General features: G+C 39.2%; 1 protein-coding gene and 1 long non-coding RNA gene across 3 annotated transcripts in view; one reads left to right on the top strand and one right to left on the bottom strand.

The window, feature by feature from the left end:
- Positions 1-24,792, bottom strand: part of side-V (sidestep V) — a 45,644-nt gene that overhangs the window by 7,654 nt on the left and 13,198 nt on the right. The window contains exons 2-6 of the mRNA XM_032437255.2: positions 23,318-23,898; positions 6,692-6,827; positions 2,851-3,059; positions 2,540-2,784; positions 677-749 (exon numbers count right to left, since the gene is read on the bottom strand). Of these exons, the coding sequence (XP_032293146.1) occupies positions 677-749; positions 2,540-2,784; positions 2,851-3,059; positions 6,692-6,827; positions 23,318-23,474 (820 nt within the window). The 5' untranslated portion in view covers positions 23,475-23,898. The remainder of the gene's footprint in view (positions 1-676; positions 750-2,539; positions 2,785-2,850; positions 3,060-6,691; positions 6,828-23,317; positions 23,899-24,792) is intronic.
- On the top strand, positions 16,194-17,693 carry LOC116651252 (uncharacterized). 2 transcript variants are annotated; one of them, XR_004304250.2, is made up of 3 exons: positions 16,194-16,302; positions 16,657-17,454; positions 17,596-17,693. It is a non-coding gene; the product is annotated as an uncharacterized lncRNA (long non-coding RNA). The 2 variants fall into 2 exon arrangements; XR_004304249.2 differs by having other exon boundaries at positions 16,194-16,601.

Here is a 24,792-nt window from a genome sequence, read left to right as displayed (position 1 = left end):
TGTTTATATTAAGTAAAATTGAGTAAATGTTTAAAGTTATTAAGAATGATTGTTCCATATCATATTAAAAAACTCAAATTAAGAAAAGGACTGAAAATAGAAATGGAAGCTAAAATCTAGAATATGTTCAGGCTTTATGTCAGTCATTGAATTACAATTTTTGGTACCATTTGCCCAGTCACAGTCCAGTCTTTATGGAATAAAAGGTATTTTAATTATGCCCAATAAGCTGTTGTCTATGTACTCGATACCATTTTACCACTAACATACTAAGTATAACGATATACAAGCTTATTATTATTGTACTGCCCGCACCTATGGGATCAACATTGCGATTAGCATATTCGCAGAGCAGCCCAGCCCACCATTTTACTAGGGTTGATGCCATAAATGCATAAACATTGGTCTATACGCGCATTAGAGCCAACCACAATGACAAAAACTTTAATTACATTAATTTTCATGCAATAACCGTCAGTGGTGCACTGTGGGCAACCTCAAACAACCCCACTGCCTGTGCGGCCTTGAACTGTTGACATTCGGCAAACGCCCACGTCGAACCATAAACATTACGAAAACTGACAAACAGAAGCGGGAAATTTTCAGCATATATTATTTGAATAAAATTGTAATATGAAACGGGACATGCATATTAAAGATGATTGCCTCAACTTACGGTTCATGTCCAGGATAACTTTTTTGGTCAGCGCCGGAACGACATGGCCATTGGTGGCCTGGCAGGTGTACATCTATATGGTGGAAAGAGAGTAAAATAAATAAATTGATTTATGCATAATACGATAATTGGCCTACAATGAATACAATATACTATAATATGCGATAAAATATTGGCGATAATGGGAGAACGTCTGAAAGATGATAAATCAACCTGACCAAGAGGTGAACATTTAATTTTAATTGCTTGAAATGCTTCACGAACACGCACACAGCTCCACAGAAACAACGCCCCCCACCCACCACTTGGAAAATGTTAATCAATTATGTTACGTTCCGTCGTAGTCAAACGGCAGCTCAAAGGCTCGCTCTGTTGTATTAATATCATAAATTTTGTAGCTGAATTGTTGTAGTTGTTGTTTTTGTTGGTAATGCGATACTTTCTGGCCATATATACGTTTCCAATTCGGGCATTTTATTGAGGCACGAAAATTGTAACGATGTCTAATAAAAATATTTGCATAACTCGGGGAAAATTAAAACAGCCTCGTTTCGTTATGTTTCTTGTTCGCTTGCTTGCTGCTGCGCAGTCTGTCAAAGTGTCGTTTTTGGCTAGGAAATTAGGTCATAAATTTCATTGGGTTACACAATATTTCTGTCGCATCGACCGCTCACCAGGTGGGGTCGCAGTAGGTCATCGTTGTTCCGATGTGTTTATTGCTAATGTACAATGTATTTTCGTATTGTTTGTTTTCCGTTTAACGTTGTTGCTATTCATGTGTTATATCTCTAAACTATGTCGCTTTTAAACACCAATTGAGTTTGGCTTTTGTTGAGCTGTTAATGATGTTTAGCTTGGGCTTGGGGTATGTGGTTTTCCAAGCCAAATTAATGTTGCCCGCGGTGATTTTCATGCCAGAGAAAATATGTTGCTAAATAGCTAATGATTTTAATTGCCTTTTCCCTATGAGTTATTGCTTTATTAACTTCTCGAGCTTGTAGTATTTTGAAACGGATTTCAGGATACTAGAGACCATGAACTTTCGTCGCCCGGGTTAAAAAAAATACACGAACAAATATTTAAACTGAAAATGGCTGCTAGATTTGAACCGGTGATTTCTCGCTTGTGAGTGCGACGCTCAGACACCGAGCTATAAATAGTTTGTGGTCACGTGTCTCAGACCCAGGAGCTTAGTTCTTATTCCTCTCCAGCCAAGGTATATACATATTTGTCATAGGCCTGCAAGCCAGCTGGAAATTATTCAAGAACCGTCTTTGTTGTGGACTAATAATTCTGGGATTTACACCGCACAAGTTTCAAGTGATTTCTAGACCAGCATTAATTCGGTTTGGTTCACAATGCTCACCGAGCACAAAGACTACCCATTCACAATAGCACACAATTTGTACAAGTGGGCCGCCCAAGATAGGTAGGCTGGAGAGGGGCAGAGGTGCTGTTGTGTACGAGCGCTGAATCGCTGGATTAGCGGTCTAACAATATTGTTCATTACACCAAGCAAAGTTAAATCGGCTTAGAATCAACTGCCAACTGGCAACCGGCAACTGGCAGTCGACAGCCTCGGACTGAACAATTCCCAATGCAGTCGCGGCTGCATTCATTTCCCAGGCGCTTTGATTTCTATTAGCCATTGTGCGGACGCAGATGGGAATAGGGATGGGGCTGGGGTCTTGGCCACACCGAGCGCTGTCATTAATGGTGCGCTGCTTTTGTGGCTAACCGAAATAAATGGGCAGCATTGGCTATTGTGCATGGGTTCTAGAAGCGGCCGTCGAAGCGAGCGTCTTTGTTGACTTGGCTCATAAATAAGGTTTAAGAATTTTCGGATGTCATTTGGCCACTTACCGTTAGCAGATCCTTGCGCTGAATGTTCTTCAGGTGCAGTGTGTTGCGCACCGAACCGTCGGGCAGTATCTGAAGCGAGTCATCGACGAGGGCATGTTCGCGCCACCAGGAAACACGAGGTGGTGGTACCCCACCGCTGGATAGGCAAGTCAAATTGATGCTATCTCCCTCCAGATAGGGGCCAGCGGTCTGGTCGCGCACTGCTGCTCCATGGTGGTCCAATATGGTCAACTGCGTGGGTGGCACTGCAAATGAAAATGTAAAATAAATATAATCAAATAGTCAACTAGAGTATAAGGACTTCCACTCACCCAGGACTGTCACATTAATGCGCCAATTGCGAGTTGGTGATTTATGGAAATCAACACGACATTTGTAGAGCCCAGCATCTGTGGTCTGAATGTTCTTGATGCGTAAAGCCGGCGGATTTGTGTCATAGTAGAAGTGAGCCTTCTTGTTGAAGACGTTCTCATCGGCCCAGGGTATTGCCTGATGCAGCGGTCGACCCCTGGCATCAAAGCTGTGTTGTAGGCGGAGAAACAAAAGTAAAATATTCAATTATATTATTGTAAAATTAGCATATTTCAAATGTCACTAAAGGGATTTTGAATTGTAATTGAATTTAGCAAGTGGATTTTTTATATTTATATAAATGATTTCATATAAATTCTTGCACATTTTGTATGTACAAGAAATACTAAAGAAAATTAAAAAACTGTGTTAAATTGAAAATAGCATCTAATGATGTTGTATCCCAATCAAATCCCAACCATGTCTGGTGTCACTGGCCATATAAATGTCTATACGAATATCTATTAAAATCACAAAGTCTCTGCGATGGCACACCCTAGAGATTAGTGCACATGCCAGACATTCACCTGGGTATCGTTTTATGGTCATCAATCGATTTTATTTGGCAGCAATTAAGAGAGGCAAACTAAAATGCATATATACAGAAAAATGTGTGTCAAATCAGAAATTAAATGGAAATAAAAATTGCTGAAAATGCAACAAAATCGACTCGTAATCGCCGTAAAAATAGAATGTCTCATTAACTTTCCCCAGCAATCTGAACAGCAGTCCAATCAGAACCAACTGCAAACAATGAAAATTGAAAACAGAAAAAGTATAGAAACAGCCAAACAGTTTTTATTGTTATTGCCAAACGTTTTTTGTTTATTTTTTTGTTTATAGGTGTCCCTCTGCATTTTGACAAAATGACGCATTAAATGTCAACGCCCCAAAGCTACAGTCAGCAAACAGAAGCAACAACAAATCGTATATAATCCAAAGCGTATTCGGATCTTTCGATTTTTTTTAAATTTTATTTAGTTCTTGGGGGCATTCATTTTTTTAAACATTTTAAATGGTTACATTTAAAAAGTTTTCTGGTTTTCCATCTCACTCTGTGCCTTTTTACGTCTCTCTCTTTTACCTAATTTTTTCACTTTTTTCCCCAGGCACATTAGTTTGGCTTTTTATGTGTGTGGCACTTAATTTGATGACACTTGTAAATTTTTAATTTGCTTTGTGTTTTTTGTCCCCGAATTTGCGTTGCCCTTTTTGTGTGTTCGCCCCCTAAGACCCGCCCATTGATGTTGTTGCAGGTTTCCCCCCGTAATGCGGGCAAACAAAATAAATTTGGCTGTTTATGTTAATGCATTGGCCAGCCCTGGGTGTTTTTTTTTTTAATTTTCTCATTTTATAGTTTGCTTCAATTAATTGATTGATCAATTTAGCGCTTGCTTTTTGTGTGCGCATTTTTTAAGCCGCTTCCATTTGAATTTTAGTTTTTTGTATTCCACTTTATTTGTCTATAGCTGCATTTCATTTTGCGTTCCCAGTGCCAACATTTAAGCAGCTTTTAATAGGGAAACGCACTGGCATTAAAATACATTTTACTGTTGGCTCTTATCATAAAAAAGAGAAGCATCCATTTACATTTTTTTCTGGAAAGATAAAATGCAAAATATTTACATTTGCGTGGATATATTATTTAGTATGTGATATTCTGGAGTCGCTGCAATTAATGCGCTTGTGGAAATTGTGGATAAAAACGTTTTCGTAAACGGAATAAATGTATATTATAAGTTATGAAAGTAAAGATATATTTAAACAAATTTTTTTGGTGTGTTTACATACCCTATAATTTATATAAAAAGCTTTTAAAGAGTTTGGTGCCGAATGCGTTTATTTTGTTTATCAATCCTGGCCTTTTGAAAATATTCAATTTCTATTAAATGCTGCGTTCTATCTAAGCCTCATAGAGGTCAGCCGCTAGGCTGTCCAGCCACGCTTTACCCTATTCTCATGGCACATTATTTATGATCGCCTGTTATCAAAGCATTCCCCTAGATTATCGCACATCTTGAATATATCAAAAGCTTATGCATATCAGCTACGTTCTCAGCCCTCATATCGCTGTTGATTTATCACTAGAAAAATTCAAATGCACCCATAAGCAACCCAGACTCCCAAAAAAAATAAAATATCCAAGGCGACTGCAATGTGTAGCAGAAACAATAACAGGAGTACGAGTAAGTGCCGCATGATGGATGGTTATTTGTTAATGGATTTTAAGATAATTAAATTAGGTTCAACAGCCAAAAATGTGAGCTGCCCTCCTTCACCCACAACAGTCGGACTCGATGTATTGCCACCATGCCTAATTCATAAGTACATGCGCCCTGGGCAGCCAAAGGTCATTGATTGGGGCTAGGGCCATCAGACAGTTGTACCTGGGTGCCCTGCAATTGGGCAACAAACTTCTCATGTAATTAATCTTCCGACCTTCTTGGCATATGGAAATTTCATTCGTGCTGTAAAAGCTCTAGAACAACAGTCCCAACGAAAATTTATGAAGTGTAGAAAAAGCAAATTAAAATTGATGGAAAACAATAAAACGAATGCGGGCACGAGAGAAAAACGCTTTATTTGGTAGCACTCCAGATCTTTTGTAAAGGCGCGAGGTGTGATGAGTGCATTTCGATGGGCAGGGCCGTAAAATTTATGTGGCCATAAAAGCGGCACTGGCAACTGTAATTGCAGTCACCGCAGCGAGTTTATACTGTAAAATCAATCCAACCACATGAATGCACATTTAACTTTGACACTTTGACTTGGGCATAATCGATTCTGTTTGCGAGTCTTTTAAGATGCGAGGGAGGTTGGTGGCTGTGCCAAGGTTACCATCGTATTCAAAATCAATTTCTGGTCTAGTGCGCCTCAGTCCATCAGTTTTTACCCCCCCTAAAGCGACGCTGCGTGCCTTTGAGCTCAAGGTAAAGCATTCTCAGCGACTTTCTGGTTGGTTAACATCACACGACATGTAAATAAACCTTTATATATATAAACGATATTCATATGTACTAGCCCATGCTACCCATCTTGTGCCCACCTGCCAACATTTGGCATACCGCGGTACATATTTCTGATTGCCTTGCTTGTTAAAAACCATTTGGCTTTAAGCTTGCCGCTACATACACCTGCTCCTGTCCACCCACAAAACAACACGAAAACAACAAAATATCAGGCCAACAGATGCACGTACTTATGTGTACATGGCGCTTTTTATATACGAGTATGAATGTGTATTCGTAAGTAATGTTTATATCGTCAAATTCAACATAAATGCCCAACGTTAATAGAATTTATAATGAGCGCACCAAGTCGCGAGTGTCGCCGTCTTCAGCTTTTCATAATTGGCCCAGAGACCTGGGATCAAACCAAAACCGTTGATATACACTCGTTTGGGGTGAGTTCTTAAATATGCTGCCGTTTTTCCCATCGAAAATATCAAAATATATTTGGCAATTTTGTCAGTTAACTTTTTAGGGGGTGTTACTTAAATGGCAACTTATTTGAGAGATTTGAACGCCTTATAATCAAATTATATTTAAGAGGCTTCCAGGCGTCTTAAAGTACTTGCGAAGATGGCGCACATTTTATGTAATGGTAAAACATCCCATAATTAACTGAGTTAATAACATGTGTGTAAAAAGTCAAGAATCTATAAATAAAATTTCACGAGTGGGAAATGGAAATGGGAAATGTGCAATAGGCACTACCGGAAATATAGGATAGTATTATGGAAAAGACACTTTTTATTCTAACCGAAACTGTTATAACTAAAACTATAATCATAGTACTTACGTGTAGATGGGTTTCACGTTTCCCTGACGATACCAAATGACCAGTTGGACCTTATCAGCGATCATGGTACCAGGCATTAGATCACATGGCAGCGCCACCTCCGAGCCCACGGCTGTGAGTACGTCTGAAAGAGGACCTAAAAGGCAAGAATATAATTTGGGGATGAGCATGGATATCAATTATAAATATTACATGAAATTAAATGCAAATGACATATGTTATTCAAGGGAAACAGTGACTTCTGGGTAATGTCAGCTAGTGTAATGCCAGCTTTTGTTCGGGACTGCACTTAATTGAAATATATGTGAACTTTGACATTGTGCGTGAGGCGCTCTGCCGCTGGCAGCGCTTCGTGACAGTGGTGCGTGCGTATCTGTAGCTTGCTTTGTATACTCTGCTATAACTATAAATTGACTGACAGCTTGATTTCCTTTTATGATAAGCTGGCGCTGAAAGGGTAAGCGAAGGGCGCACAGCACGGACTGGCCCGGCCGGGCGGGCCCATTGTGCGGATTGGGATTCAGATATGGAGTCGTCATCATCGTCATCATCTATGCATCTACTACGTGGCAGTGTCAATGCACAGCGAGTGCGTAGCCTCGGAGTGTCGTGTGGCGCCTCAAAACTCGCAGCTCGCGACGTGGTGTCGACATCGATGGCTTCTACGATGGCGACGCGCTGTGCGTGCCGCCCGCTGTGGAGCTCAATGAGCCGCTCGGCTGGCGAGCAATTAGTTGTGGCCCTCCTCCCAGGCGGTTCGGGGCAACTGGGTGTAGCTCAGGCCATTTGACAATTGAAGCGATATTGTTATTGTTGCTTTTCTTGTTGATTGGTATTTGGTATTATCAAAGCATTGTAATTATACAAATTATATTTCCCATATTTCCAAAGGCAATGGGCGTGTCGTACGTGCCTATATGTAATGTATGTCTGAAGCCTCACTCTTTCCCTTGCTCCACTATGCCAAGCTTATCAAAATTTTTAGTGCTTCGGCAATGTAAATAGAGTTTTTTTTTGTTATTGTTTGCTTTGCTGTTAAGCTTTTAAAAATATTAGTCAATATTTATCTATTAAGTAGATTATGAAAATGTAGCTTTGCCGCCTTCTTCGTTACTGCAATTTAATTAATTTAATGCATTTTTATTTCTCTTAATTGGCGCTATATTCGTAATATAACTGTAAACTTTTCAGCCCCGCCCCATGCAAAAGTGAACCAACTAACAAACTTATATCCATGCCCGATTAATTGTTGTAATAAGCACCACACGCTTTGCATATAAAATGAATATGTCATGGGAGAAGCTACAGTGGGCGGGGTAGGGCGGAACGTTTGGGAGTGAATTATTATTAGCTAATGAATATTCGTGCATGGAATGGAATGTTGTGGCTTAAATTGTTGTGGTTTTAATTATATGATGAGTTTCAGCTGAGACATTAACTGAATAATGGCACAGCAAAAGCTTCTAAGTTCAAGTAAAGCAATTTAAGTTTTAAATGCTTTGTTAAAAAAGGAAATGTATAAATAAAACCATGGCAATCTTTGAAGCCAATATACGAAGAGAATTGGAATTTCAGCACAACCTTTTAGGGAAATCTAAGCATAAATGGAAGAGTGAGAGATATACTCTATTCCGGACTAACAACCCGTAGGTCGCTGGCTTAAATCCGCAGCAATTATTAACAGGTTTATTTACTTATGGAATTTGCCTATACTCACAATAAAAACAAATCGCAATGGGGATGCCTAGCATGGTGGGAATGTGACTGCCTATAATCTCTGCAGGACGACGCCGGATATTTTTTTCTAGCTTAAATCCCAAATGAGATTAAAATTTATTCTATATGCACTCATTTCCTAACCATCGATTTGTTTCGAGTTGATGAAACACAAACGGAACCATCTTCCGAACCTACCATCTGCTTCACATTCACTCAAAGTTCCACTAACAAATTGCAGCCGAGAACCCGATTTGGGGCGCCATTACTAGAACATGAGAAATGGGCATGGCCATTACTTATAGCCATAGACGAATCGAGAAAGATGTGTCAAATCAGTGTAACAAATCGAAAGCCTCTACTCGTCCAAAAATATATATACATAAGTCCACTTAACCAATGCGCCACGGGTTGGAGGCGCCAAATATATGACCGCAATTGGTATTGAACGAATGATTTAATTCATCGAGGGCAAATGCAATTTGTTTGTCTTCAGAATTAAAGCGAAATGAGGTCAACAGATCAAAGCGATACAATTGCTGCCGCATCTAAATGAGTTACGGATGAAGACGAGTCAGCCATCTGTATAAGTTGGGGCTAAGGCTCCAAGCAAAGTGTTCAATTGTTAATTGCAGTCGAACAACAAATGTTCACACACTCTAAATAACATTCCGAAATCGAATCGAATGGGCATTCAAATGATCCGTTGCAAGCTTTTGCAACTGTCATTTGTCGGGTGGGTCATCCGATCAATTTGGCTTTGATACGTAGCGGAAATTAGGTGACGGGGAAATCGTCCTCCTACCCAACAACCAAACGAGAAGATTTATTGTCACACGCTCTGAATTGGACGCATTGATTGACTGAATGAATGCATGAGTTTCAGCTAAAAGTGCGTTTCAATGTTGTGTTTCATCGTAATGGGTTGATCTCTGATCTGTTTTGATCTGCTCTAGTCCAGGCATAGGGCCTATTTTTATTAGTCAACAATATTTTGACAAATTTGTTGGTCTCCGCCTGCGCCTGTCCCACCCCACTAGACCCGTCTCGCTGGCGGACACTATGCTGCTAATGGCGCATGCAACAAATTTCTTGCATGATGTATTCTATAATTAAGCAGCGACATGGATCTCAGTCTTTGCGCCAGTCTTTGGGGGCCGGAAAAGTTTCTTGGTCCGATGTTGTCGCCTCATAATTGTGCCACTTAATGTGGGCGTCAACATGATGCATCTGTTCTCTGTTCTCTTTGCCTCTCTCCTGGGCATTTACAGAGCTGCTTTTATATGAAAAACATGAACAATAACAATATTGTATATAATTCAATATGAGGGCGAAGAACACTTTGATACTACTATGGGGTTCCAGAAACTCAGTTTATGAATTCCGAACATCAATATGCATGTCAACGGCATATGATTCTTGGAATTTTGTAACAGAAATTTGTCGTATATTAAGAGCGACGGTTTTTCAATAAGTTTATATTATGGAAATACACTGAAAGCTTTTCATTTTATTAAACTTATCTATCGTCTAACTTTTATATTGGATTTCTATACAAAATATGCTACTTCTCACCATCTATTTCCGTTTTACATATATCCACCCATTGTCCAATAGCCCCATCTTGATCTTTGGAGCACCGCTGCATCCAATTGCCTCAGCTCATTTACACCGCTTGGCAAAACAATCAATGTTAAGTGCAGTCCAATTATTCAGTCAATCAGTCATTCAGTCAATTTCTCCCCGTTGCTTGCGTAAACGAGCATTTTATTTATTTATTTTGCCTGCAGCTTGAAATTGAAATGAAAATATTTTGACAATCAGCTGCATGTGGCGAGTTATGCCTAAAACTCCATATACAATTGGATGTAATTATTTAGATCATTTGTTGCTTTACGCCCTCGGAGGCCCCATTGGCAATGGGAAATGAGAAAGCAGCAGAGGCGACTAGCCTCGAGAGCTTTTCGCCGCATTCATAAATAAGAAACAACAACTTGGCGCCTCTCGTAAAACAAACACCAGCAGCAACAGCAACGATCCAAACAGATCACCAAATAAATCAAATAGAATGTTTGTATTTTATAAAAAAAAGGGAAAGGAAATAGATTGTGGCATAGGGACATGGAACTAGGTAAGAGCTTGTAATGGAAATTTTATTTTAGCCTAAAAGAAAAAAACAAAAGCTGCTCTTTCCATCATGCTTAATGCGTTTAAAACAACATTTGTATCGAAATGCACTCAAAATGCAAGCCTTTAATTTATAAAATCGTTCTTTACATATCTTGCCCGTTTCTTCATATCAGTTAATGAATTGCACCTTGAAACATATTAATAGTAACATGATTGAAGTTCATTATTTCAATTAAAGAAATTATTTCAAATTTTTTTTTGATTAATTATTACTCGGCATCGCACGGGTCAAATGAATATAGTTGGTACCTCAATTTTTCGTGTAAATACACAACTGTAATTGGCCCCAACTTAAGGCATCAAATCCGTTGAAATTTTCAATAATAATAATATTAATAAATTTGATAAACAAGCAAAATATTTAAAATGGATGCTAAATTTGAGCCAATGACCTCCCAGTTTCTAGTCCGACGCTCAAACACCTTAGCCAATTGAACTTTAGCCAAGATTTTATATTGTCTTTGAGCCACATGTCAGCGCAATTCAGTAACATCGACTGTCGCTGGCGACAAATTGGCAATGACTCAAGAAAACGTCTCCATCCATTCAATAGGCGCCACTTGACAATGGCTGTGCAGTAAATGTGTCTTTGATTTTTCCTTTATTTCTGTATTTTCAAACAACAACAAGAACAACAACAACAATAGCAACAGCAGCGACAGCAATGCTCACAGCTCTGCACGTGACCATTGACAATTTGCGATTCAAGTTGCTGGCCATTTATGACCTGCCCCCGTTCCGTCCTGGTCGCCTCCAACCTGTAGCCAACTGAGTGTATTTTTTTTTTTTTTGTATTTTATTTTGTTGCCGTTTATTTGACTCTGGGCCAAATGGCCTGGCCACCTACCCACCACCGCACACAGTCAAGAAGTTTACTCGTTGTCGTCCATTTGAGCTTTAATATTTCCTGCAGGCACATTTGTCGAGTTTTAGGGTCTGTCCCAACATCAAAGCGTTGGCGGAAGTTCAAATTGCTCTGACAGCCCATACACTTGTTGGAGCTGACGAGCCCCAAGAGCTCCGGCGTAGTCATAATATGATTCCGATTGCTTATGGCCAAATGTCGTCCCAGTGACAATCTCACCTAAATTAACTCCAAAATTAGCCAAGTGCTTTGATTGCCAGCCGTATTGGGCCTTTAAGAGATTTTCTGAATTTCCTAGAAATGCCTGGGCTTTCAATAAACTGCCCTTTGTTATATGCCGGCATAGGAAGTTATAAAATATGGAAAATATACGCATGTGTGTGGCAGGCTTTGGCAATTTGATTGGATTTTCATTAGATTGAGTTGGCCAATGGAAATTATCATACATAAAAGTTTTTGTGCAAAAGGTTCCATTAGATAGCATTTTAAATTGATATTATCTATTAAAGCTTTTCCTAGCGTAAATTAAATAAGTAAATGGTTGGATCAAAGGCTTAAAGGCATAGGGTAAATTTTACCTTTATTTAGTCAACTGCATTATGAACATATTTTGATAAAAGCTACATTTAACAATTGAGTTTCATGTCATGCCTACAATTCGAGGCACAGAACATGTACCGAGCAAAGGCGGGAAATACCAGCTAGTATTTATATAGTCTTGTACAGTTATTTCGAATTTTATTTATAACAAGCTGCTCGCTGCGTTAATCTTTTATGAAAAATCTTTGTGCAAGCGCAGCAAAACTAATTTTATGATGGATTACCTGAGGCTACCCCCGAGCGCAAGGGAATATCAATCGAAAAACTCAGATACTGAATGTTTGCCAGTGGTCGGTCGCCAGTTTTCAGGTGGTTCCACTAGGTTGCACTTATCGTGCCCGCTTTGCTGTCCATCAAATGCAGCGCAGCGTGAGGCTTGCCACGCTTATCACATGCACACATACACACATACACACAGGTACTCCTCGCGTCCGCGTCGAATGTGTGACTGCCTCTCCACCTCCTTTGCGCTAATAGAAACCTCAAAGTGCATTTTCTTTTGTTGACATTTGTAAAATGCAAACAGAACACGCAGAGGCGATAGATAGCTTCGCGTATGGACACGGATACGGACGCGGATATGGACACGAACCGAGGTCTCAATGGTTAGAGGCATCACTCAAAGTGATTAGATCATGCCAAAGGGCAGGCCCAAATGGCGGATGGATAGATAAGTTAAGCCGCTGTTAGGGGCGGGCTCCATAGAAGTATGTGCAAGTTCTTATATGTGGGAGCTTCAATTAGTTTCGATTTTATTGCCCAAATGGGCATGAGAATGGAATGATATGGTTATGGCAACGACTTCTTTCCCTATTTAGCCAGTTTGCCCATTCCTTTTACGATATTGACACTAGAAATCGTGACTTTTTCATTATGAACGGGATTTACACGTGTTTATGGCAGCTCATAAATGGGTTTGCTTCGCCCCACAGGGAAGTTCAACGGGTCGCAGTTTCCAGTTTAGTTCAGTTCAGGGCGGTATGAGTGTTAAGTGAGTTGCAAATTTACGTTATTGTTGGCTGAAATCTCCAGGTACAAAGGCTGTACCGAGACATTACACATTAAGATCTTGGCCAAGTCTTGGCCTCCTTCTGTCCGGGCTGCCATTGTTGGCAGTGCTTAAAAAGCAGTTGCAAATGGAAGTTTGCTTTGAACGTGGAATGACACCTTTTGACAAATAGTTGCAATAAAATGTCTAAGTGCTGCGTGCAGTGTTGTCGTATAAACTCTGTTAATCTGTGTCCGTCTTCAGAGCCAAAAGGTGCCAGCAGCACTAAGACTGTGTATGTTTTAGACACATCTTACGCGTGGCTGTCTGGTACACCCGCTTATGGAGACTAATCGTTGGGTAACATGAAATTCATGCCGCAACGAATTAGCTCTTCTAGCCACGTCGTTGACAGGCACGGAGCGCACAATTTGAGCCAGAAAGAAGATATTATGTAAAATAATATATAATTTTGATAGCACCCAATTTGAGCCTGTCATAACAAATGTGCTGAAACAAGTCTTGAATATGTATAACCAAACCGACCTAACCCCCCCACATCCCAGTCGGGGCACGCAAGAAAATTTCTGAATGAAAAAATATCGCAACAACAATAAAAAAAAAAACCACAAAAAATCGATATATGTAAAAAATGTTTGCATGACTTTAGGAAATTTAGCAAAGTTCTGTTTTCTTTTTTTATTTTTTTTTTGTGTGCGCTGCCTCTGGGCTCGAGGCCTGCCAGTTCGTCCTCACTGCTCGTTGGGCCTGCCCAAATAAAGCTTCATTGATATGAAAAATATCTTTTAAATGCCATAAAGTAGCTGCGAGGCAGCGGCCTCTGTGTAGAGCGGCAAAAACAACACTCATAAAATTAATATGATATAATAAAGAAAAATTTGCAAGCTGCCAAAACCATAACGATTGATTCTGAATTATAGCCAGGAGTCACAGCGCAAGGGACGCTTCCGTGCTGAGTGGGGTACTAAGGTTCCGCCTTCAAAGGCCACTTTGCCGCAATATGTTTGTGGGGCTCAAAGCGAAACCGATTCGAATAAATAATACGGGGCCACATAAAATCAAATATGTTGCGCTATCGAACCCAAAAAAAAGTATATGTATATATAGAATGAAAGAAATGAGATGGTTTGGCTGCGTCTAGTTGCAGGCGTGGCCACAAGGAATTTTCTAGGGATTAGTGCGCCACTTGCTCAACTCAAGCGTTGAGGAGGGGCAGGAGTTGGAGGTTTGTCAAATTAATCACTGCATTGTTCAGCGCTTTTCAAAATAATAAATACTTCAGCGCTACTATAAAATAAATTACTCAAAATCATTTTACTATCGCTATGAAACAGCACATAGAACAAAAGTTCACTGGAATAGGCATATGTATAGTTTTTGGGAGATCGCGGCGGAAAACGGCAGCATAGTGTGTTTGGACAGTTTTAAAATTTGGTTTCAGTTTTCCCCTCTCCACCACTCACACACACAGACACACGTTCCAATGCCTTTGTTCGTTGTCATGCGTTTTGTGTGTCAACTTCAAATGAAATGAAATGTCTGGGGAATTTGTAGATCATTAATAACGTCGCATACAAAACAGCAACAAAAACACACACACATACACACAAAATAAAAACGCATTGGGCCACTTAGGAGCCATGAATGGGCGTACGTCGAGAGACTGCGACGCACGGCAGTCGCCAGTTGTCAGTTGGCCCTCGAACACACTGAGGGAGCAACAGAAATACGTAATAAAAATGCCGGGGTGAACCCCGAGCGGCTGTGGCATAAAAATGGAATGGCAAAAATTAATCACAGCGGGCGGAATGAATGAAAAATGCAATCGCTGCCGGTTACAAGACACCTTCCAGTATATAAATACGCTAACAGAATGTCTGAGATCAGCTGTTGTTTACTCCCTTGGGTGGTTCTTAGCGTGCGAGAGCCAGATTTGATTTTGGAAATATGCATATATTTGACTTGATGCGGCAAGTTATGTACAATTTCTGACGATTATCAATCAGAAGCGCGTTTCTCGTCAAAATTTCCACTATTTATAGTTGATTAAATGAACTATATAAATAAAAAACGTTTGATTGATCAAGCAATAAATTGTTGTCAACAAAATTGAAACCCTCAATTAAAATGTTGGCATTTAAGCTAGCTTGAAATTCACCTTTACCTCAATCCCTACTAATCTGCAAGCAATCACACTCAATCCTTAATCAAATTCCTTTCAATCAAATAGATTAAAGGGCCATTCACAATCTCAATCAATTTCATTGCACTTCAATCAGGGATCAATCATAAAAGACTACCAATATAAGAAAACTAATTTTTCGATCTTGTTCTTTCACATTTTAAACGCCTCGCCATCATATTATCATATTATTATTTTGATGTATTTTTAATATCTCAATGGCATTTTTAAGCCTCTGCGATTTATATGGAATTGAAACTGAATTCATGTGCATATTTTTGTTGGGTTTTTCATTTCATATACTATGTATTTCGTTGAATCTGCCCTACTCCCTCAATTCAAAACTGGCACAGCAATTTTCCATTTTCGTATTCGCCTCTTTCTATTATTATTTTTGTTCTCGCTGCATTTCGTTTTGCCTTTGTGTTTTGTTAGTGTTGTTATGTTGGGAGGTTTCTTTTTTATTTTCTCGGCATCGCGGCCACTTCCGCTCCAAGTTTTGGCTATTTTTTGTCTACTGCCACGCTCTTTTTTTTTTGAACACTGCAATTGGGAATACGAACTAGCATAGGGTATGGGAAAGGGAATATTTATACGTCAGCGCACCCCCACAAAAAAAAAAAAAAAAAATAGTTGCTCACTGGCGGGGTCTATAAAATATGGCGTGTGCATCTTTTGCTTTGTTTGCGTTTAATTTGGAGCGAGAAATGTCAAAAAGCTAGACAAAATTGAGTAAACAAACCATAAAAGCAGATTATCAGACTTATAAACATAAACTAAACGACATAGCATTTATTTAAAAGCAGACGAAAAAGATGACTGCAGCTACCAAAATATGCAAATTGAATAGTGAAGTGAAGAAAAAATATATAAGTCAAGCGAGGGCGCTCACTTTAATCGCTGTTAACTTAATTATCAAATGGGTCTTTGAGACTTTTGTCAGTTTAACAGTTTTTAGTTTTTCTCGAAAATTGTGAAATATGCATTAAGTCTTTTTTTTCGGTGCACGCTCATGAATATTCAACGGACCCAAACACTTGATGAAACTCGTAAATTTTCCGACACTGCCTTTTAAATATGCATGAAAATTAAATTCGCCTTTGGCTGCACACAAGCTGATATTTAAATTTGTATACATATATTTTATTGCCTTGCCGTCACTTTCATGTGTCCGGAACAAGTTGATTTGTATTTTATTTTTGTTTTTTATCAACTTAATTGCGGGGGCGGCATAGGCGGCATGGGCGGCGGCCCTGTTGATAGGAAATGTGTCAAAATTTGTTGGAAGTTCTGTAATTTGTAAATATCAAACTCAACGCACACGCACATTCATCTAAAGACTACACAGGTTTCTGACAAGATTGATGGATAGATAATGTGACTGATATATCTCCATTACGCAGCATCCTTTTGCTGCCTGCCATCCGTTGACAGTTAATTTCAAGGCAGTGAGACAATGATTCGATTTTGGCAGTGTCATTGTCCTCCTTAGCAAGGTGATTTGTGGACACGCCCATTCATTGGTAAACTGCCAAGCCAACTTCCTCTTCATTTGTCATGACCCGAAGACAAGGTAGACATCGAATGGGCTAACACAGAAAGCACAAAGTGATTGAGAATAGGAAAAAATGCCGGAGCCATAAAATAGTCGATTGATTGGCATCAATGATGATATTTTAACCAAATCACAGACGCATTTACAGCAGATACCTAATTCAGATGGGCTGACTGACAACTTTACTGGCTGAGAGACCGCAAAACTCAACGTGTCATCGTTAAACCGGCCAACAAAGTCATAAAGTCTCATCTGCAATTGACTGAAGCTGTCTGTGGCCAATGGTCATCTTATAAAACTAGGAGCATAAATCGATTTATGTATATCAGCCTGATAGTAGCTGAAATGAGTTACCATTGAATACACTCAAACTCCTTGCAAAAAATTAACTCATTATGAGACACATTATAAAATCAACAATAGTACCCATAAACTATTCTAAATATATGCAAAGGGAAAAGCTTGCGCCTACTGACTTACAAGGGCTAGAAATCATAACACGTAAGTGAGCAATAGGAAGAAGTATTGGAAAAGTCGACCTGGAACTGGGATAGCAGGTGGGCAAAATATAAAAAAATAAGCTTGAGGACGCGACATCATAAATTTGCGTGGAAAAAACAAGAAGCAGGTCGCCGGTTCAAATTAGGTAAATACATGTTCATATTTATTAATTTAATTTTAAGCACACCGGGTAATATCTTCTTATCATGGATATGCCCGAAAGGGAGAAAGTTAACTGACTAAAATATCACAGAATATAAAATTAAAATGCAATTTATAATCACAGCTCTCTCATTGTGGTGTTTCCAATTATTCAACTTAACAAGCTGCTCAAATTGTTATTTAAATTCAGATAATTATACATACAGCTAATTAAATACATGTATACACGAACTTGTATGTATAAATAAATGATTGTTATTCTATTCAATGGGATTATTTTAAAATATGAAAGTGCCAGGGGCCAAATTGTTTTTGGTGAAATGATATAATATCGATTGCTGTAAGTAAGCAAAACAGACAATTTGTTTTCCATTCGCTGTGTGCATAGACAGAGCAAAAGGGAGAGACAAAGGACACTGGTATGAGGATAGTAAAAGCATTTCAAGTGAAAATAAATAGTACGAGGCAGTGGCAAGAACAGCGGACAAGAGCAACAGACATCAAAGGAAGCACCACACACACACACAAACACACACAGAAACACACACACAAACATACACATAAACATACACACAGACACACACGCCAGCACACATTCACATAAGTAGAGAAAATCGCTTATGCAGGAAGCACTTTTCTTAGGGGCTCCTGCTGAGATTTTCCACGCAGCGGCAGCGACTGCTGCAAAGGATAAGAGCCTGAGCTCTTATCCTCTAACTCTGCGGGCTCTTTATCCCGATGTGCGAGTGCTGCTGGTTTGTGTGGGAACGTGATTTCAGCATAATTCCGTATATCAGCGCATAAATGGAGCATGCCAGTGACACACACACACACACACACACACACACACGCACACACATAGAAATAAACACTCACACAGTCGACAGTCACGGCCACATGCCGCCAGGAGCCAAAGGACCAAGCTGCACTTTTCCAGTTTATTGCGGCTGGCAAACGTCTGGCTGTGGCCTCTGTTCTCCGCTTCTTAGAGCATAGCTCGCTCGCATTTATCGCTCACGGGTCAAGTACATTAAAACGAATGCCAAATTTGTTGAAAATCCCTGCACACATGTGTGAAGCACATGCAAAAAGCCCTTAAAATACACAAAAGTCTAACAGCCGACTAAATATACGTCTATGGGCGGTTTAAGAAGTTGTGACTGATGCTACATTTAAAATATTTTCTTTTTTTTTTAAATAAACTACTTGTGTTTTTCATTTGAAAGAATAACGAATAAAGTTTTGTATTTTCAGTTGATTGCCCTATAGATTGATTTTGTTTTTATTTAATGAATAGTTTTTACATAAACAGCATCCGTAGAACTTTACAAGCTGCCCAGGACTTGCATAAGACCGAATCGACCATCATTCAGTTTTCGAAAATCGAAAATCATCGAGTGCCAATTTACAATTTGCAAATCGAAAAGGCAACCGACGCCATTGCGCAATCCTCAATTCCCATGCCGCAGGCATATGGCCAACAGGCGGATGAAGCGGTATCGTCAAAAGCCAAGCCCCTCTACCCTACCTTGACCGCATCAATACACATGCATAACGTACGCACACGAGCTAACACTCCAGACACAACCGTGGCATGGTTGGCACATCGATAGGTGGCTTGCCAAACCCGAAACATGAAATTCGAGCGCTTTAAAATTGAGCCCATTGATTTTTGAGTTGAGCGTGTCCTTCTGTTGGCCCGAGCTCCCCTGTCGTGTGTGTGTGAGTATTTGTTTTAAAAATATTTCTGGCTTTTCCGCATTTTCATTCATGCCGCACAGCGTCAAAGGCACATCAATTCATTCCCAAATACGTTCACATTCCCATATCCATTCGCAGGATGTTGTTGCGGGAGGGTAATTTTTCAAGTACTTGGTGCCATGTTCCAATGTGTTGTTTGCTTAGCTTCTGTGACTCGAGAGCAGCGGTAGAAAAGGGTCGGGATGTTCTATGTGTGTGTTTTATGGTTTTTCCAATATGTATTGGGACACGAAATCAAGGATTAAAATGAGCAACATCCGCCAGGACTTTGCTTATTTGCCTTCGCGCTTAACCCCGTCAAGGGTTTTGATTTCATCAGAGAGGATGCTCCTCAGCTGCGGGTATCCCAAAAAATTCCAGCATTTATACAAATTATTGTACAAATATTTGGCATTCAAAGTTGGCTGCAAAAGAAAACAATGGGAGGACCTCTGACCAGAAGGGACAACAAAAAAAAAACAGTAGCGACATTTCCGCTGTTATTATTTATTGAATTAATGGATTATTTCTGTGTCAAAACATCTGCGCTCTCAACACGTATTATTTTATATTTATTTATATTTTTTTTGTATATTTATTTTTATTATTTATTCAAAACGCTGTATCCCCTGGCTTATTTATTTGCTTGTTCTTCCACTTTTGGTGGGCGTTTAAGTTTTCCATTTATATACATACTTTTCGAAATTGTTCTCGTTTTCGGCATTGAAATTTAAGTTGGCGTCAATAATAACATAGAAATTAACAATTAAATCTGCAAAGAATTTCTGGAATCCAATTGCAGCTTAAGTGCTCATTACAAAGCGTTGGCAGGGACCTTGGCAAGAGGGTGTCGCCAGGCAACAAATCGTTCAGGATAAATTCTTAACGGTCATTGTTAATTTTTAATGTCCACAATTCACGAGTTGACTCCACTTAGAAATGTATTTTGTTTTGTAAATTATTTATAGCAGCTAGTACGAAAGTTTCTCATGTTCACTTTTATACGCCTTGCTATTCTTTAGAATCTAGCCTGTTTTCGCTTTTATCGTAAGCAACTATATAATTGTTGCCTCTGTTGAGCTGCAATGCTGCCAAATAGTTTGTTGCATGCTTAAATTACATTACGGGCAAACCACAAAATAAAAAGCAATGCTTGCCAAAAAAAAGGCCACAATCACAGCTGAGCAGAGCAAAACAGAAAAAGCCATGTCAATTTTCTATTCCAATTGCCCAAACATACAAAAGGGACGGGCAGAGGCGCGAGTGGGCTGGCAAATACAGTTCGTAGGCCCTTTTTATTTTTATTGGCCGCATTCATTCCAATTGCGGCTACTCACACACTACCATACACACACACATACACACGCACACACACAGCTAAACTGGGTACCTAAACACATGCCACAAATTGGCCAAAGGAAAATCGAAGCGCTTGTAAAGTTTTTTTTTTGCCCTGCTCGCATTAAAATGCACTTGTTAACAAGTAATTTGTCCGGCAATGGCAGATATTTGCTTATCGCAGTCATGAAATCAGTTCAGCGAAATAAAAAAGGTTGAATATTTGATTAGACAGCAAGGCCGTCGAGCTGTTCGGCAGCTATTGGGGGCCGTTGGCTGTCTGTTGACCCCGAACCTGGAAAAAAGGACAGTTTGTTTTCTATTTTACATTTAATGTAGTCCAAGCTGTTTGCATTTTGTTGTTTGTTTGACTGCCTGATTGCTAATTGAAGTTGATACTTGGCTATATTTGGAATGAAACGGATTGGGGTACTTTTTATATGATATGAGTGTAGACTGAAGATGCACTTATAATTAAGATAAAGACAATTGGATTCAGTGTAATGAATGAGGAAATGTGAAACGCTCTTCCCACACATAAAAGTAAGTACTTCATAAGTCTCAAAAATTTATTATTTTCTAAAGCAGGCATGAAGAGTTCAAAAAAACATAACGAAGGGCGGGAAAGAGCGAAGTTTCAGGGCGACGTCTTTTTTGTATAAATACTGCTTATAACTTTAACACTTAAGCCGCAGCGAAGTCCGCTTGAGCACTTGAAAATAATACTGCAATATGGTTATGGTTCTTAAAAAAAGAAACAACAACAATAAGAACAAGGAGAGAGTCAAATCAAATCCCCAGCGAGACAAAAAATCAATTTCAATCAAACAAATGCAACCGTCCGAGGAGCGGCTCAGGCATCGAAATCCACTCAAGTGAACCAACATAAAAACAAAAAAAAAAAACGATACATGAAAAAATCGAGCAGGAAAATTCAAAAATTGAAAGCGGTGAGGGGTTGTTTGCTTGAGAACGAAAGTGGAACCGAGTTTGAGCATTCTTAAAATGAAATTGAAATGAAATGCATGTTACAAAATAATTGAGAATAATCGAATTTAAATCACATTTGGTTGACGCTGATGATGATCAGCTGTAGACGGCATCGATAACAACGACAACTGTTGTCAATGGAGCGCGGACTGAGGCTGGGGTGAACGAGTGTCACAGTTTGTCACCAGCAGCAGCATAAATCCAATTACACATGGCACAATTCGCTCTCGAATTCGGAGGGACATTCGACAGACGATTTGTATGAAAGTGTAGAGCCCAGCCCGCAACTGAATCTAAGTCACATCCCGGTCACAGTTGCTGTTGTCACCAACAACAAATCGCTTTTCCATCCAAGCGCAACATTACAAACTCGAAAAGTGCATTTCCATTTGGAATCCCCTAGTAATTACCGCTGAATGTGAGTGTGTGTATGTGAGTGTGTGTGTGTGTGTGCGATGACTGAATTTCGATGCCAGATGTTTGAACTGAAAGGTTACGCCTCCGTTTGAAAATGCACAAACGCTAAAGTCAACACACAGCCGGACATACCTGATATAATCATAACAATTCACAGCCACGAAACTAAAAACCCTAAAGCACCCATTAACATTTTCTCGAAATTCATTTAATGTGCACGAATGACATTGAAATCAAATGGGATAAAATTATTTTTTATTAAAGAGTCATAGGTTATGTATCGGAAAGTTCTTGGGCAAAGTTTGATCCCAGTGGGACAACTATTAGATATATCGATTGTTATTAGATATTACTTGATTATTATTAACTATTATCTCTGTATATAAAAGTGAAAATTTCACTGTAGTTACCTTAAGTAATGAAGGCGTAGGTAAGACGCGGTTTTTGAAAATTCCTCTCGTATGTTTGGAAAATCGAGAGGATCTATGTATAGGAAAAATCATTTGAGTCGTATTTCACACTTTTCGCAGAATCCAAGCTGTCTCGATAGAAATGCGATTCTACGATTTTTTTTGGCGAATTTTAAAGCATGTTTGTCTCGCAAAAAAAAAGTCAACAAAATCACAACTAGTTAAGATGCAAAAACTGCAGAGCCTACTTTGTCTTGAGGATCGGAGAGTAGAGGGAGGGTTTGTCCTAGCAGATTCCCTACGTAGATGTTAGCTGCTAAATTTAAAAGATTCTCTTAGAACGAATGAATAATTCTAAAATTTGTTGTATATTTACTTTTTAATTTTACACATATATGACCCTTACACCTGGCGAGCCAAGTTAATAGCCAGCCATGATTAAACCACATGGTGTTCTTTATTATGGACTACTGAACCCAAACTAACCTCAAAATAAAACCTGTCAAAATGTTATGCCCATTTTCTCTTTTTAATTTAACGCCCATTTGCTAGCCAACAGCGAAATACAACAGAGCTTCCGAACAATATAGCAACAACCCCTCCATTGCGCTTGCTCACAAAAGTGTTAATGTCTAAATTGTTTTTTTTTTGTTGTTGTTGTATTGTTTGGTTTGGCTTGGTACGGTTTTGTTTTGTAACCCTGCGTAGTTTTCAACATTTCCATTTCCAAACATTTCGACTTGTGTTTTTGTGGTTACGCTGTTTATTTTTCAATTGAGGTTTTGACGCAATTTCGTCAATGGCTCCCAATGTTTTATTTATGCCACCCCCTGCCTAAGCTGCGCTTGGCTTACAGCACGGAACGACGCGATGTGTGTGGAACGATTCAAGCATTGCAACCCTATCAGTTCCGGTTAGGTATATGTATGTGAAATGGTATCTTACACTCACCTTCATCAGCCGTCGCGGGGTGCTGTTCGCTGAAGCTGCCAGGAAGGTTCAGCGTCAGGAAAACGCCAACTAGGGAGACCCATAAGATTGGCAAGAAACAGTGCTCCTTGCTGCGGTTGCTGCTGCTGTTGTTGTTGTACCTGTTACTTGTGCACATTGTGGCAATAGCTGCGCTGCGGCTTTTTGCTGAGTAGGGACAGGCTGTGTTGCTCTATCTATTATTTTGACTTTAATGTGGCTGACTTATTTATTGGCTGGCAGGATGGTTAGCGGGTGCTGGCCCTAACCTGGCCCCGAATTCCGAGTCCGTATGGGCTGTCTGAGTTGAAAGTTGTTCACTCTACTTTTGTTAATTTAACGTTTTTCATAAGTTTTTCATTTCGCCAGGCTGCTTTTCCGAGTTCGCTAGAGTTGTTGCAGTTGATGTTTGTTTTGTGCTCATCGTATTTATTCACACTGCCTCTCTCTCTCTCTCTCTCTCTCTTTTGCGACCAGTTGTTTTCCCGCTCTGAATATGTGGTTTTTCGTGCTGTTTCAATTTGATTTAATTTGCATTTGGTTTTTGCCACTGTTATGCTCCACTGTAAATAGAAAATAGAGAATTTTCACGAATTAGTTTTCATTTATGCATAACAAGAGCGATAACAAAAACAACAACGACAACAAAATATTGAATTGCAATTGGATTGTATCAAAGAATGTATGTAAAATTTCTATTTTGATGTTGTGGCATGCAACACATATTTTAGTTGCTTCTTTTGTGAAAACATTTTGTGGCTGTGGTTCCCACGACTTGAGAGGATTATTTGCTTGCGAATTTTAGTTTATTGTTAGAGAATCTATTCAATCCGATTTACGAAAATGCAGACCAAAATATTGCTTTTAAGGTAGATGCCAAAACATTTTAAATGAAAGGGTTTAAGTTGCATTTGATAGAGTCATCATCATAATAAATACGTATTAATAGATATAAACTATTGTTATAAATTTCTATGGTTTGATCCAGAATACCCTTTAAATTTAAATAACTTAAGAATTGTCAGTAAATAACCGGTATACATTTCTGACACCGCAAAATATGCATATGAATTGCAATTAGCTTAGAAAATATACAAATTTTAAGATATTTAAAGTTTTCTTACATCACTTGTCACTTTTTCACTTCATTCACTGCAATATCAAATATTCTGCTTATATGGTTAGAAATTCCTCTTTGAAATTACACCAACAAAGAGTTGAAATAATAATTTGACACGCACATCAACTGAGAAAAGGCGAAATGAATTTGGCTAAGCAGAAGCAAAGGCTTGTAGGGGTCCCTTTAGGAAAAATAACTCATCTGGAATGCATGACCTCTGCCCAAGAATGAAGTAATCATTCTTGATGGCAACTATTTAAATATTTAAAATGCCTGAAAGCATTCTCAATGCTCGACAGACACAGCCTGGGAGCAATATATCTGATAGAATATACTA

Source organism: Drosophila virilis, chromosome 5, assembly GCF_030788295.1.
Source record: "Drosophila virilis strain 15010-1051.87 chromosome 5, Dvir_AGI_RSII-ME, whole genome shotgun sequence".
NCBI lineage: Eukaryota > Metazoa > Arthropoda > Insecta > Diptera > Drosophilidae > Drosophila > Drosophila virilis.
This window is presented reverse-complemented; position numbering and strand designations above follow the sequence as displayed.